The sequence below is a fragment of the Carassius auratus genome, chromosome 22, assembly GCF_003368295.1.
Source record: "Carassius auratus strain Wakin chromosome 22, ASM336829v1, whole genome shotgun sequence".
Lineage (NCBI taxonomy): Eukaryota > Metazoa > Chordata > Actinopteri > Cypriniformes > Cyprinidae > Carassius > Carassius auratus.
Genome location: NC_039264.1, coordinates 24,563,435 through 24,579,383, shown reverse-complemented (window position 1 = coordinate 24,579,383; position 15,949 = coordinate 24,563,435). Strand labels below are relative to the sequence as shown.

The window sequence follows — 15,949 nt, the reverse complement described above, 5'->3', positions numbered from 1 at the left end:
TTAATGGATGAAGAGTACATCCATAAAGTGTACGGAAAGTTTTATGATTTTTTAATTTATTGCAGATATGCATTGCTTTCTGTGTTTGAATTTCCTGTTTTGATATAGTTGAAAGCCCAACAATTTCACATATTATTTATATATTTCTTAAAAATGGAACAGATAATTAATTTTACATACATAATATTAAATGTAAATATAAATATTTGTGTTTGAATTTCCTGTTTTGATGCAGTTTAAAAACCAATAATTTCACATATTATTTATTTAATTAAAAACGAAGGTATTTAATATAAAATTAAAATATAATTATTTAGTGTTTGCATTTACGGTTTAGATGCAGTATAATATCACATAATGTTTTTTTTTTTTAAGTAACAATGCATTCAAACGAAAATACTTTAAATATTTACTATTATTATTATTATATTTGATAAAATCTTAAAATTTTTATTTTAAAAGATTTTAAATCGAATGACAGCTCTATATGTACAGCTCTGATCCTAACATAATACATGCACTTTACCTTTATCTAGCGATTTCTCTACAGCTGTCCTCTTGGGCGAGTTGATCTTCCTAATGACGGTAAGGTGTACGATATCGCCCGTCCGCTTCATTACCTCCAGGACTTCCTGGTTGGTGAATCCCTGGAGGTTCACGCCATCCAACTGTTCACACAGACACAAAGACAACCAAGAAGTCACCTCAGGCCAAGCGAACCCACTGATTAGCCTAGCATGAGGCTCAAACCCATTCTTATTAAACTGTGAATCGACATGAAATGAAAGAGACATCTCGCTTAGTTGGCGTTCTGTTCATTCAGAGCGCTCGTATGGACACAAGGCTAATTAAGGTAGAGCTCATTAAAAAGTGATTAGGAACCCACTGCTATTATCCTGTCGTGGACAAGGATTTTCCCGCTCTGCTCAGCGGCGCTGCCTGGAACCACGTTCTTCACGAAGACCCCCATTGCATCTGACATGCAACAGAGACCAGAGATCATAATTAACAGCTTACTGATTAATCGTCGGGTTTCTGGTAAAACTAGGTAAAATATGTTTCTTACCCTTAGTGGTCAAAGCGTTGCGTCCGATTATGGTGACCCCGAGGCTCTGGCCTTCCTTCTTTTTTAACGCAACTTCATGGATTTCGTAGCCATCCAAATTTGGCTGCAACATAATCAAACATAAACATACAGATCAAACACTGACATTTGATTTGTTGTTTCTAAACACTGCTTTTTGTTACAGGATGAGTCTACAAAAACATGTTTGAGCTCTATATTAATCCAAAATCAATAGAAATAAAAAAAAAAAACGGTGTACTTTTGGTGTACATTTAGAAAAAGTCGTAGTAACTCTAATTGGATTCCCACTTCTGTAAGACAGTAAGATTTTTTATTTTTTTTAATCAGCCTAATAGGCAAACATTTGTAAATATGCTTTTTTAATAATGTATACTTTTTGCATTATAGTTAACATTTTGGGGGGATAATTAAACATTTAAATAACCCATTAATAATTATTTCATTCATTTATTTCAATATTTTTTTATGATTATTTTATTTGAATATTACAGATTTTATATTTTTATTAATGCTAAGCCACTTTTATTTAATTTAAGCAAAAAAAAAAAAAAAAGGTGATAACACAAATCAAAACACTACAATGCCATATAAACAATTACAATTCAAACATCTTATTTGATTTTTGACAATGACAATTTTGGTGACCAAAGTACTTTTTCATTGTTAAAATAATATCTTGTACAAAAAATACGATCACAGAATTTGCCTATAAAAGTTATGTTTTTAAATGTACATTTTAACTTTACATGTAAACACACACACATTTTTTTTGTTGTTGAATTTTTAAACAAAATTGTAAGTAAAAACAAATTTCTTTTTTTTTTATTAAATAAATGAAAATGCATGTTTATTATAGTTATCAAAAACAAAAACTGAATTTCTTGTAATTAATTTTAAAATGTTTTTATATATATATATATATATATATATATATATATATATACACACACATACACACATACATATACATACACATACACACACACACACACACATATATATATATATATATATCATTATTTAATTTGTACACTTTAAATGTAATTATTATATTATATATTATTATTGTAGAATTATATTATGTTGTTATTATTATATTTATTGATATTTAAAAACATTTAAAATATAATTGTAAACAAAAATTTAATTTCTTATTATTAATATCTTGTGATTTTGGAATGAAATATTAACTGGCTAGGTTTATTTTTCAAAGATGATATTGCATAATTCATTCAAGGTTGTGTTTTCTGTACCGTTTTGCTGCCCCTGCGGGATGGCACATGAGGTGGAGGAGGCAGAGAGGTGACAGGAGCCGTGGCGGGGGCAGGTGGAGGTGGAGGCGGAGGCTGGGGCGCTCCCAGAGGGTCTCGTGCAATCAGCATCTTCACATGGGTACCGCAGGCCTGCAGCACCTGCACCACCTGGTCACTGACCAGACCTCGAGTGGACGTCTCACCGATCCGCAGGATGTGGTCACCTGTCCTTAGCCTCCCGTCCTGGAAGTGAATGAGCGAAAGGAGGACATTGACAACATTGAAGATGAGGTGAATCTGTCTGTCCATCTTTCTATATTAGATCCATCCATCCAGAAAAAAAAAAGTTCACCTTACATGTACTTACTATTATAATAACAATTAATTGCATAATTACATGCAATTACATAAAATTACAATTACAAGTAACCCTTAGCCAAACCATACAGTAAGTACATGTAGTTAACAAAAATGACTCGGTACGTAAATGAATAACTACACTTACACCTTAGAAAAACAGTGTAATCCTTTATTTTATTGAATTTGTTAGTATATGTTTGTTTACATTTGATATTTTTTTTTATTATGCCTGCATCAAAACATACATTTATTATGTAATTTGTTAGATTGTTAAACACACAATAAACGTTTATATTAAAATTTAGTTTATTACTCGTATTTGCTAAAAAAATATATATATTATATATATATATATATATATATATATATATATATATATATATATATATATTCATTCCCATATTATATATACACATATACATACACACATACACACATACATACACACACACACACACACACATATATGTATAAATAAATTAAATAGATCATTTTATAATATTTTTTTGTTAATAGTATTTTAGTAATTTTATGTCAATTACTATTGGTACCAGCAGAGATACAAACAGATTTTACCTGTTAACAATTGCAGGCCGTATTATAAGTCATTTTTCCCGGCCTCCAAAGTGTCATTTACCTCCCAATTGCAGGCCTGAGCCAAATCTCACATTTACAACCTAATTTGTTCCTATCATCCACAGGTGCAAGAGCCAAAAGTCTAACATCCACAAAAACCATGTCACTCTTACGTGGCCTTTCCTCACGGCCCTTTCCGGGCGGCTTGAGCTGTGAGATGTATTCTTCTTTCTAGGACTCAGGCAGACGGGCCAAACAACGGCGAGAGGAAGGGGAGGACTAAAGACTGATTACACAAAGCACGGAGAATAGAACAGCCGTCTTTGTGAAGCGCGAGACATGAAAGGCGTTTGATACATCAACTTGTGCAGGGAAAATGTCGGCAGCTTGTTCCTGCCACTGTGCCGGGGACAGCGGGGGTGCATTGAAGCCCGCCGCAGCCATTAAAGGTTGAAATGGGAAACGCCAGGGATAACAAAGCCCTGATTTTGACAGCTTTTTTGGAGCATAAGATCCACTGATGTGTGAAATGCAAGCAATGTGCCTTTTGAACAAGAAGGGGTTTGTTGCCTGAGCTCTGGACACTGGGTGGGAGAGAGGAGGAGGTGCGTGTGTGTGTGTGTGTGTGAGAGAGAGAGGGGTCTAAACCAGGACAGGTTGTTTTCCAGTCTCTGTCCCTCCCGGCTAAGCACTGAAGAGAGTAAAGCTGACATCACTTGGTGTGTATGGAACAATCTGCTTTTCAAATTCCCACCTCAAATGCTTTCCAGCAGCGCTGAAGATACGGACTGAGTAAAGTCATCTAAATGGGATTACTGCAAATACATTCATGCTCTGTGTGCCGTCCTACATGATAACTACAGTATAACTGTTCTCCTAATGCTGACATTTAGTTAAACATCTAAATGTCAACTTTATAGTTTTTGTATACTGTAAAAAAACAAAACAATATAACACTTTTTGGGGGTTGTATAGAAGTAATAAATTATATATAAATATATCTATAAAATTACTAATTTATAGAACCCCTAAATAGTCACGATTAGGCACGTGCACAGGTTTTTGTAGGGCACAACCTGCCCTTTTCCCCTTGCACTCCAAAGTGGCCTTTAGTTTTAGGGGGCGTTCTAAAATAGTCACATTGCTGGTTAACATCTTCCATTTATCGCGGTCTCCTTTGTATTTGGCCAGTTTGGAGAAAGCCTCATCAAACCCGACCAGCCAGGCATTTGCGATTAATTAGAGAATCAAAAATTACCCATAATTCTTAGCAAAATGTGTTGAGGAAACATATAGGAGACGCAAAGACAAACCTTATCAGCCACACTGCCTGGCACCACGGTCCTGACCACCATTCCTGTTGCCTTGCCTCCAACAATCCCAAATCCCAAGCCAGATCCATCGTTCACCAGCTCGATCTCCTCCACGTGTCCCCACTGATCCTGCAAAAGACACACACAGGAGACCGTTTTCAATCTCTCGTCTTGTCTTATACATTATAGGTCAGTGGGCATTGGTCATAATTTACTTTGAGCCACAAAACTGTCTACTTCAAGAATAAAGATCCATTCAATCACCTTTGATTGTCTAAATAGGGAGCAATTGACGACCCAAGACCTATGACTACATCCTGCGGCAGAGTCATTATAGGGCACGAAATGCTAATGAACGTGTTAACTGTGTGATCCCACAGTGGCTGATCAATGTCAGGGTCAGGAAAGCCCACGAGAGTCTTTGTGATCTCCTGTCATTGGTGCTCCTAATCACCCAAGTCTCCTTGGGCTCATATAAATGACCTGCAATCAGAACATTTCTGTTCTCTTATTACCAGGCTGTTATCTGCCGGGTGACTACCTCTGCAATTTTGTCACTATCTAATGAAACCCCTCCTCTGCCGTTCGCCCAGTCGCTCTTTCGAAACAAAGCTTTACACTAGCGCTCACCCTTCTGTGAGGAGAAAAGAACCATTTCGGAGATAAGAAGTCTCTTTCGGAGTCCACAAAGAATAACTCAAGTACTTTTTGAGACTTACTTACCCAGGTCGAAATTCACAGCTGTCACGATCCATCAGTGTACATTAGGGTATAAAATTGCCATTCTTTAATCTTATGCAATTTGTATGATGTTGCATAATAGATGCATATGGATTTGGTTAAAAAAACACAAAAAAAAAAACACAAGACAAATCTAAAACGAAAAACAAAACATACAAAAAAAAACAAAACAAAAAAACATGACAACAACAAACTTTAAAACACTAAAAATGCAAAAAACGCAAACCAAAAACGTACAAAACCATTAAAATGATTATGCTTCTGCAAAAAGACAATTTCAAAAGATCTCATTTCTGAGTTTGCTTTTTCCTTTGAACATGCCTGGAATCCTATAATAAATCTGTTAAGAGGATTCAAACACAGCAAACACTGATGACCCAAACCCAACAAATACAGCTATATTTCTTTTCACAAACAGTCGTATTTCCTTCAGGCCGCAGCTGAAATAAACATATATACATAAGCGATGGTTAATGAGCATGACATTGTGGGAGGCAGAAAACATTTCCGTTGGGAAAAGGCCTGGATGTTATTCCTCCAGGAGTGGGAATCCCAACACAAGTCTTGCCTGCATGAAACTTTCCAATGGAGTATAATTAGGATTCAAGATATTTTCAAGGGCTTCGGATGTCTGGGTCTACAGAGAGATAGAAGGGCAGGGGAAGTGAGGAAAAACATACCTCGGCTACATTTGCTCTCGCTCTCCTCCATTTAAGGAAGGGAGCTGTGATCCCTTTGGGGTCCTAACAATCTTAAATAGATAAATATTTTCTCAGCTTTAAACGATAAGAGAATAGATTGAAATGGAAGGGAAAGTGGGGGTCTGTTTGAATATGGGGTTAGCAGGAGGACATAACACATGCTTGCGGAGTGACGTCTTCAATGCTAAGCTTTTAAGCCGACATATGATGATTGATATTAGTAATTCCCAAGTCTCAGATTGACAGGTATTTAAACGCAATAAGGAAACAATGCGTTTGGAGTTTTAAGTAACAAGAGCTTAAATTTAACATCATCAACAAGGCAGAATAACAGGAAAACATGTCCAGGGGTCTCAATTTTAAACATTGCGTATGCACAACAACCTGCGTAGGCAATTTTCAACGCACATATTGTGATTTAGAAAAAACAAACGGCGTAAATATGTACGCACCGTACAGACATTCTAGACCATGCGTACAAACTCTTTTTGTGAGTGAGAAAAGTAATGAAGTAAACAATGATTTTAAACTCTATTTTCATGTCAATATACACATTTACATTAAATACTCCATTCGCATTGATGGATATAAACAATGAAATTACATAATTTTACAAAAAAACAATTACCGGTACATAATTTTATTAACAATATGCTACATAATTTTCCTGTGGTATGCTATGTTTTAATAACGGCGAGGAGTGCTATAGGTGCACAATAATTCATCTTTAAACTAAACTACAGATCACATGTTATTGGGAAATATTTTAACGGGAATGAATTGGCAATTGATGTGAATGCCAGCAAGCAGGAATAATGCTCAGATTGCCTGTGGATTAAACATCTCCGATTGACGTTCATCACCATGGATTGATTTTATCGGGTTACAAGAAAAGGTAGGATATTGATTTACTTGTGAACTGTTAATAGGCTACTGATTTTATGATTGATCATGCTTGCTACGGCATTCGAGTCCACAAGTGTCCAACTAGAAATGACAGCCTGATGAATAACCTGCATTACAAAAAGTAGTCTTTAAAGGTTATTCACGATTGCGTATTGCTGCCAAGGTATCTAGTCTTTACAGTGCTTTGTAATATGGAGCCATTTGGTAGATCAGGATCTATTCAATTTGTTTGTCTACACTGTAATTAAAACGCGGCAAACTTTAATGGACAGTAAAACAAAGGCCAAACCGGCACAGTAACTTCATATTGACACGCAGCTAAACAAAGTCAGAACATCGTAACTCAATCTGAGCATTCAAAACAAAGTGAAAGAGCGGTAACTGTGTTAACAGTGTCCTGCCTGGGTTTCTCCTGGGCTTTTCGAAATTACTTGTTTTTAAAAATAAGATAAAATAGGGCTGACATTTTAAAAATGTAAATTAAAAAAAAGATGATTAGAATGAATCATATTAAAATCACACTAATTCTAAATATTTGTCTAAAACACAAATCAAATAAATGTATAAAAACAAGCATATTTAAATATTACATTAAAAACTAAATTAGCATTTTGTATTATTTTAAAATTAAATGGGTTAAAACAGACTTGTAGTATTTGTTGTTTCTATGTGTATAAATTACGGCTGACAATTGATTACATTTTTTTTTATATTTACAGAACTTAATCATTATCTGTCTGCAAGAATTAATCGCAATTATTTGAAATACTAAATAATATTACCTTAAGTAAATATTAATATAATGTGTTTTATTATTATATAACTATTAAAGAAGGTCATATGATGTGATTTTATTTTTTTCCTTTCTCTTTGGAGTGTTACAAGCTCTTGGTGCATGAAGAAGATCTGTAAAGTTACTGTAAAGTCTAAAATCCAAAGAAATATTTTTTTATCTAAGTTAAGACTCAGCCACGCCCCCTAAAACGGCTCATTCAAACACGCCCCACATGTCTACGTCACATAATCCCGCCCAAATGTTCACTCAAAGAAAGAAGGCGTGGTTTCAGTGACCGCACACAGTTAGTGTCGAAGCAGTCATGTCAGGGAGATGCTGTGTGTTTCTAGGTGAAAGCAAAAGCACTTTATTTGGATTTCCGAAAGTAGATGCATTTAGGAATCTTTAAGATTACTCACAACAGAAAAGCAACACATTTTATGGACGACCGTTTTGTGAACCTAGGAGAGAAGGTAATTTTGGCTTTGCTACGACAATCTGTCACGTGACTCTGCTTCCCTTTCAGGCTTGTACTGATGGCAAAACTAAGGACATTATTAACTCCCTTTAAATTTATTGTGAAAGAAGAAGCTCACGATTATGGAAAGGGGCGTTACATCTGATGAGTGCTTGTGATGTTCAACCAATCACAATGCACTGGGTCAGTTGGCCAATCAGAGCAGACTGCGCTTGTCAGAAGGAGGGACTTTGTAGAAAACGATGCGTTTGAGAGAGGCGGGGCATAGAGGACCTACAATAATGTACAGTATTTGAAAAACAATGTGTTTTTTGAACATTAAAGCATGTCAACATATTCTGTTACACCAAATACACAAATAAATGATCTTTTTAAAAAAAGCATCATATGACCCCTTTAATTATTACAGCAAAAAAACTACTAATGTGTCTAAATTAGGGCTGACAATCCATTTAAAATCTTAAATGATTTGCAAAACTTGAGAATTTTTTGAGGTAAACTGACAACCCAGGTATAAATACTACAAAAATTATTATTATGATTATGATGATTATTATTATTATTATTATCATCATCATTTCTAACTATTATTATTATTATTATTATTATTATTATTATTATTATATGGTGTAAAAATAGGTTGTGTTTCCTTAAAGAATTTGTTTTCCCTTATAAAAAATTATTTTATTTTTATTTTATTTTTTGACATCACAATCATCACCACATCTTGGCAAAGCCTTGTGTACACTATTGCCTTCTGCGTTTGTGGTGTGGAGTCATGTTTACAATAAAATCTATTTTATTTTATAGAGCGCAACAAACAGACACTTAATCTGATTTATAAACAAGTTCAGCGGCACTGACTACTTTGTTGACATCTGGTGACAGAGTTTGGCTGGGCAACAAACAATCAAATGAAAACCAGACTTTTGCTCCATTAAACACAAAACTCTGAAATGGAACAGAAGATAATTTAATCCAAAGTCTGGCGATGATATGCAGGACATAGTCCCGAATTAAGGATATTAAACATTTCGAATCTGAAAAAAATACGCATCAACAGAGCAGAAATACACAACCTTCTTTGCGATGTAAAGACTAAATCAAAATGACTGTCATTTTTTCCAGCAAGAGGAACCTGCTGTGTGTATTCGCCGCTAATTTGCGAGTGGTTAGGTTTCGGGAACTTAATTAAAGTAGCGTTGTGTTTATTGTTGGAGGCTTAGGTTAATGCAGTTCATCTACTGGCTGTTGGTCTTTCCACAGCCTCATTTTCTTCCCCTTCCAAGATTATTTCTTTCGGTGGTACAAAGGTCTTTCGGATGAACCTGAGAAAGTTGTGCGCATTTTGTTCTCCTTCTGTCTTTGGTTTAGACACGTTCAGAATATAACAGGATGATTTAAAGCCTTTATTTCCCCGAGGATCACATTATAACAATGGGAACAAGATAAATAAATATGCTCTTAGTTGAAGCTGTTTGTAGCTCAGGCAGGTTAAACCAAGATCCTTAAACAATTTGTTACGATTTCTGTCACTGGATTTGATCATTTGGATAATTGTGTATCTGGTCAAAATTAAAACATCAATATAAACTAAGCTCAGTCAGCCGTACCATGCAGTGGAAAAGCGCCATAAGAGATACAAAGTCCAAGTTAAACACTGTGGGCAACACAATGCAGTGACATTTCAAACAGCCGTACCGTCTCTATGGGTCCAGATGTGGAGAGTCTAGGTTTAGCCGCAGTGTCTCTGGCCACCACCAGCTCCACTCGGTCTCTCTGCTGCTGGAGAAGAGCGATGGCCTGCTGCTGCGTCACGCTCGGATCCAGAGGAATCCCGTTAATCGCCAGAATCTGGTCGTTCTCCTGCAATCTCCCATCCCTGAAGATAAGAAATATCATTATTATCCCCCACGTGATTCATTTAGTTGCAAATAAATCAATAAATATCAGGCTGAAATGCGTTTAATATTAACATTTTAGCTTTGTAAACAAATAGGTACAATACATATCCGTCGACAAACATTTGTTTTAAACAAATAGATTGATTCCAGTATGTCCTAACAAAGAAACGGACCTAAAACAACATGAAGATATTTGACGTGTACAGCAAAAGCGAGGGATTTCTCACCTGTCTGCGACACTCCCTGGCTGCACCTGTCTGACGAACACACCGTGACCGCCGACCCCCTCTGGTCTCAGACCGACCACACTGAAACCCAGACCACCAGACAATGGCTTCTGCAGGCTGACGAGCTCCGTCTTTCTTCCCTGAGTTAAAAAACATCCAGTGAAGATGCATCATTCATACTAAACGTTTAAACGACGCAAGCTGAACCAACACATAGTAGAACATATGTTCAATATTTGGCACGTTAAATAAAACAGTGTTTATCCAAAGGAAAGTGACATAAAATGCATGCCACCTTTGCTGCTGCTTGTATCCATCTCTGAAGCTGCTCAGAAGGTGCGTTAGCTGAAGCTGTACCGCTGGACACCACAGATCCCGGGCTGCTGGACGGACGACTCGCACTGACGATCAGCTGACCCTTCCTGGAGAAACTGAACTCGGTGCATGTGTCCGGAGGCAAGCTGTTTAACTACAGAGTAGAGAGAACAAAGTCAATTCTAAAGCTATACAGAAAATAAAATATACTACTAATAATAGTCATTATTATTACTACAGTTATAAGGGTGATTGATTAATAATAATAACTGAATGTTATTGTTATGTTAGACCAAATAATGAATCGTTTCATATTCATTACTTAGACAAACATAAATTTGATATATAGGCCTAATAACGCTACAAATATAACAAAAACAACAATGATAATGCATATTTATAAATTAGTTTGAAATGAAGTTTAATAATAATAATTTAATGCATGAGTTAAATGTTTAAAATCTGTTTAGACAAATAAAATCTTTGAAAAATAATAATTATAACAACTTACAAACTTGTTAGAAGTACATTTTAAAGGGTTCATATTAAGCAAAGTTTTCCATTCTCCTTGGGGTGTTACAAGCTGTTTGTGCACAGATAAGATCCCTACAGTTGCAAAGACTCGACCCAAAGAGATATTCTTTATAAAAGTTAAGACTCGTCCACGACATCCTAAAACGCCTCGTTTAAACACGCCCCCACACAATTACTTTACATTTACATGTCTACGTCACTGTGCGGGAAGATTTGCATAACGCCAACCAAAATTTTCACACAAAGAAAGAAGTCATAACTTTGATTCTCGCTGTAGTACTTTTGCTGCCGGCAATCTCCAATCATAAATACAGACGTGGTTTTATGTTTACGCAGCACGATGCAACACAATGCGTAACAAGACAGTACAAGTCATTTTAATCAGTAATTATGTGCCCACTGTATTCTACAAATTCCTCGTTTGTAATGGGGTTTTTTGTCTCATCGATACACGGCATCACCGTATGGTAAGGGGGATAACATTTCCTTCACACACTTGAGGTACTCGTCCAATCACAATGCACTGGATATGTGGCTAATCTGCATACACCTCACTGTTCGGCCCAACGAGCTTAGTAAACATCGACGCGTTTCAAAAAGGCGGGGCATAGAGGAGCAACAATAATGTACAGTATGTGGAAAATAATGTGTTTTAACCTTGAACCACTTAAACAGATTTCATTACACCAAATACACAAAATAATGTTCTTTTTTAGCAACATCAACTGACCCCTTTAATAATAATAATAATAATAATTGATTGCATGTGTTGGATACTTAAATGTTTAAAATGTGTTATTTAGAAAAACAAATTGTTTACAAATGTTTTTTTATTAAAAAAAAATTACACATTTAATAAATATTACTATACAATAACAACAGAAGCAACAATGATAATGCCTAGTTAAGAATTTGTTTGAAATACTTTTTAATAATAATCATAATAATAACTAAGTGCATAATAATAACTAAATGTTTCAAACACGTTTGGACAAATATATATAGTTGAAAATTATTTTATAATAAATTACACATTTGGTATAAATTATTATAATAAAAACATAATATAATTAAAATAAATACTATTATTATTACTATAATTACAAAAATAACAACGCAAACAACAATAACGCTTATTTACAAATTTGTTTGAAAAACGTTTTAAAATGTAATAATAATAATAATAATAATAATTATTATTATTATTATTATTATTATTGTTGTTGTTAGAAGAGTTGGACTAAATGCTTCAATGTATCAAAATAGTTATACAGACAAATATAAATTTTGCCTATTCACTAATTTGTTTCGCAATAAGCTCTTTAACCATGTAGTGATGAGGCCATGATAGATATACATATAGATACATATACATATATATATATCATTCAAACATCTTGTCCAAATAATTGCCACATAATGCGGATATACTTGAATATTTAAGTTAGTTATGCAGACAAATATAATTTACGAATTTCTATTAAAAAACCTGACAGACGCAAGTACACAAATAAATACATAAATAAACAAAGAAACTGTTTATCCACCCTTAACTCATTCTTCTTGTCCAGATAATCTGGGATAAACCATGTGCTGTAAATCTAAAAGATAAAACAGCCCACAGAGGAACAGCCATGTCCTACAGGCAGAGGAAAGGAAGGAAAAAAATAAAAGGGAAAAATCAATACATTCCTCTGCAGTATTCGCTAGTCCCCAGCAGGTAATGTATTAATGACCTTTAGACTCTTACTGTGGGAACTTATCAGTCTTGTGCTTATTTAGTCCGGGCTGACAGAGCAGGTTCCAGCCCGTTTCATCGATACATCTCCGACAAGGCAGTTACTCAAACTCAGACAGTAGATATTAAGGCTTGATAGAAACTCCGGCTGTTGCCCGCCTCGACATTCTTGATAGGTTTTTCACCTGACGCATTCATAGGCGCATGTCTGACCTTCCCAGCACTTAGAATATGAAGGCGAGCTTCCGTTATTGCCATTATCTTAATTTGGTGCGCGGATTGTTTTTTGTAAAGAGGTTTCTTGTGTCAATAAAAACTCAGACTGAATACAAATAGGGATGAGGGTCTTTTAGCACTGCGAGTCTATGGATAAGAAATACATGCTCACTGGCCTGCATACTGGGATGGGATGCAAACAAACAAGTACATTTTTAAAGTTATTTTGGTTTAAATAAAAGTGATTTTTATGCTGATCTGACATTATGAATACCTGATTCTTGGTAGATTGGAGATTCTTTATCATTTTAATGCGCTGAAACATAAATAGTGGATTTAACTTTCAACATCAATGACATTTACAAAAAAATCTACCATTAAATGATCATTAGTTAATTAAAAACGGTAGTAGTGAAAAAAACGTAACCTTGTGTATATTATGCATTTTTGTGTACAGTTGTAGTAACAACTACCCAGAACACCCTAACACTATGGTATCAAGTATTTCCAGTGCAACAATCTCTTTTTGTCAACATTGTCACCATTTTTTGACAGTAGCAACATCAATCAACGTTGTTTAGGTTCAGCACGTGCGCGCTGTTTACTGAACGTAAACAACGCTGATTACGTTCTGGGGTACTCTCCAAAATGGCAGTAACTGGGGGAGAAGGATTGCTGAATAAATTATGTTTATAATAATTTTCTTCGCGCACAAAGAGTATTCTGGTAGCTACGTAAAATTACGGTTGAACCCCTGATGATGACACATGGAATATTTTACCAATGTCCTTGCTACGTTTCTGTGCGCTGATTTCTGTGGTAATATCCCTGCTGTCTACGGAGGATAAGAGAGCTCTCAGATTTCATCAAAAATATATTAAGTTTCTAAAGGGTTTGGAACGTCATGAGGGTAATCAATGACAGAATTTTCTTTTTTTGAGTGAACTAACTCTTCAAGGTCCTTTTATTTTTTACATTAATAGTAATAAGAAATGTTCCTTGAGCAGCTATTCAGCATATCAGAACGACTTCTGAAGGATCATGTGACACTGAAGACTGCAGTAATGATGCTGACAATTCAGCTTTTTTAAAACTATTTTAAAATATATTCAAACAGAAACCAGTTCTTTTGAATTGTAGTAATATTTCACAATATTACTGATTTTACTGTATTTCAATCAAACAAATGCAGCCTTGGTGAGCATAAGAGACTTATTTTTATAACCCCAAACTTTTCAACGGCATAGTGTATTAATTATAATATAAACATATATATTTTAACTTTAAAGCTCAAAGTAAGACTGTCTTTAAAGGTGTATGTGTTATCACTAAAGAGTATTTCCATTGATCTGCTTTAGAGGAAGTCTCACCTGGTCTTTGAGCTGTTTGACGGAGTGCTGCAGGGTGAGGATGTGGCCGAACAGAGGGCTCTGCAGGGCTTCCTTCAGCGTGCCGAGCCTGTCGCTGTGGGTCCACTCTTCCCTCTGCACGAGCTTGGACTGAAGTCTTTCCAAGGCCTGGAGCACCTGCTGCCGCTCGGAAGCAGACACTGAGAGCACACACAATCCAGATATTAAGCATGCAAAGACGGATTAAAGACATAGTATGCTTGCTTAGATGAAAATCACAAAAACGAGTGAGACCTGTCGGTACGCTCTCAAACATTGTCCTTATCTTGAAAATTCAGTGGAGATTGACCTGTGAAAGAAGTAGTACACAGGAAGAACATATTTAAGCTTCAATTAGATTTTTAGACTTGACTAGTCAATAAAGACAAGTTAATAGTATTCATTTAATTTTTTTTATATATAATTCAAAGGAAAATGTATACATTAAAATTGTTCTTGTTGAGTGTAATTTCCATTAAAAATACTATATAAATTTCAGAAATACTAATAATTATACTATTATTATTATTATTACTACTACTGCTATCATTATAATTTAATTGAATTTTTAAAAGAAGTAGTTTCTTATGCTGATCAAGGGGCATCTATTCTATTTGATCAAAAAACATTTTAACTAATTTTGTGGAGGGAAAAAAGTATTGCAATTTTAAAATAAAAGTTTTCTATTTTAATATACTTTAAAATGTAATTTATTTATTTATTTATTTATAAGTAAATCTGGATCGGATTTTCAGGATTTTTTGATAGATAGAAAGTTAAAAGAACAGTGTTTATTCAATATATATATATATATATATATATATATATATATATATATATTTGAATATAGACTACTATTAAAAAGTTTGGGGTCAGTAAGAATTGTTGTTCTTTTCTTTTTTTTCCTTTAAAGAAATTAATACTTTTATTCAGTAAGTATGTGTGAAATGGATAAAAAGTGATTTTAAATTTTACATTTCTCCAAAAGATGGTAGTAAATCTTAGTTTTACTAGTTTTAGATGAATGCTGAAATCGTGCATTTGTTTTCATATAACTAAACAGAAATTAGCCAAAGTCTCAAGTATCGATTTCTATAACCTGTAACCATATCTTACAAAAGATCTTTTGGTAGTTTCTGTTCTCGTAAGCAGCAAACGAAATAAAAGTGAGTGTATCTACCTTACATACCCAAGAAATTTATGTCCGTACACTTGTTCTTGAGGTTAAATCAAAACTTTGAATCCCTCATAAAACACAATCCAGCATTTCAAGACTTGCTTTGGGCTGAGACTGAGACCTGTTTTGTCTGTTTACACCTGCGCGAGCCTCACCTGAAACCAGGAAGTGATCGTTCACGTTTCGGCGAACTTTATTTTCGTTTAAACACAACGAAACCATTACGCAACTGAAGACGAAAGAGGTGTTTATATTCCTAC

General features: G+C 34.8%; 1 protein-coding gene across 7 annotated transcripts in view; it reads right to left on the bottom strand.

Moving 5' to 3' along the window:
- Positions 1-15,949, bottom strand: part of LOC113040111 (inaD-like protein) — a 134,629-nt gene that overhangs the window by 91,329 nt on the left and 27,351 nt on the right. For 6 of the 7 annotated variants that reach the window (XM_026198371.1, XM_026198368.1, XM_026198373.1 and 3 more), the window contains 10 exons: positions 14,768-14,822; positions 14,495-14,673; positions 10,617-10,790; positions 10,322-10,461; positions 9,892-10,072; positions 4,590-4,718; positions 2,341-2,583; positions 1,067-1,169; positions 887-975; positions 527-668 (listed from right to left, as the gene is read on the bottom strand). In XM_026198371.1, coding sequence (XP_026054156.1) covers positions 527-668; positions 887-975; positions 1,067-1,169; positions 2,341-2,583; positions 4,590-4,718; positions 9,892-10,072; positions 10,322-10,461; positions 10,617-10,790; positions 14,495-14,673; positions 14,768-14,789 — 1,402 coding nt within the window. In that variant the 5' untranslated portion in view covers positions 14,790-14,822. Of the gene's footprint in view, positions 1-526; positions 669-886; positions 976-1,066; positions 1,170-2,340; positions 2,584-4,589; positions 4,719-9,891; positions 10,073-10,321; positions 10,462-10,616; positions 10,791-14,494; positions 14,674-14,767; positions 14,823-15,701; positions 15,852-15,949 lie in introns of those variants that run through there. The other variant, XM_026198370.1, reaches the window with a different exon arrangement.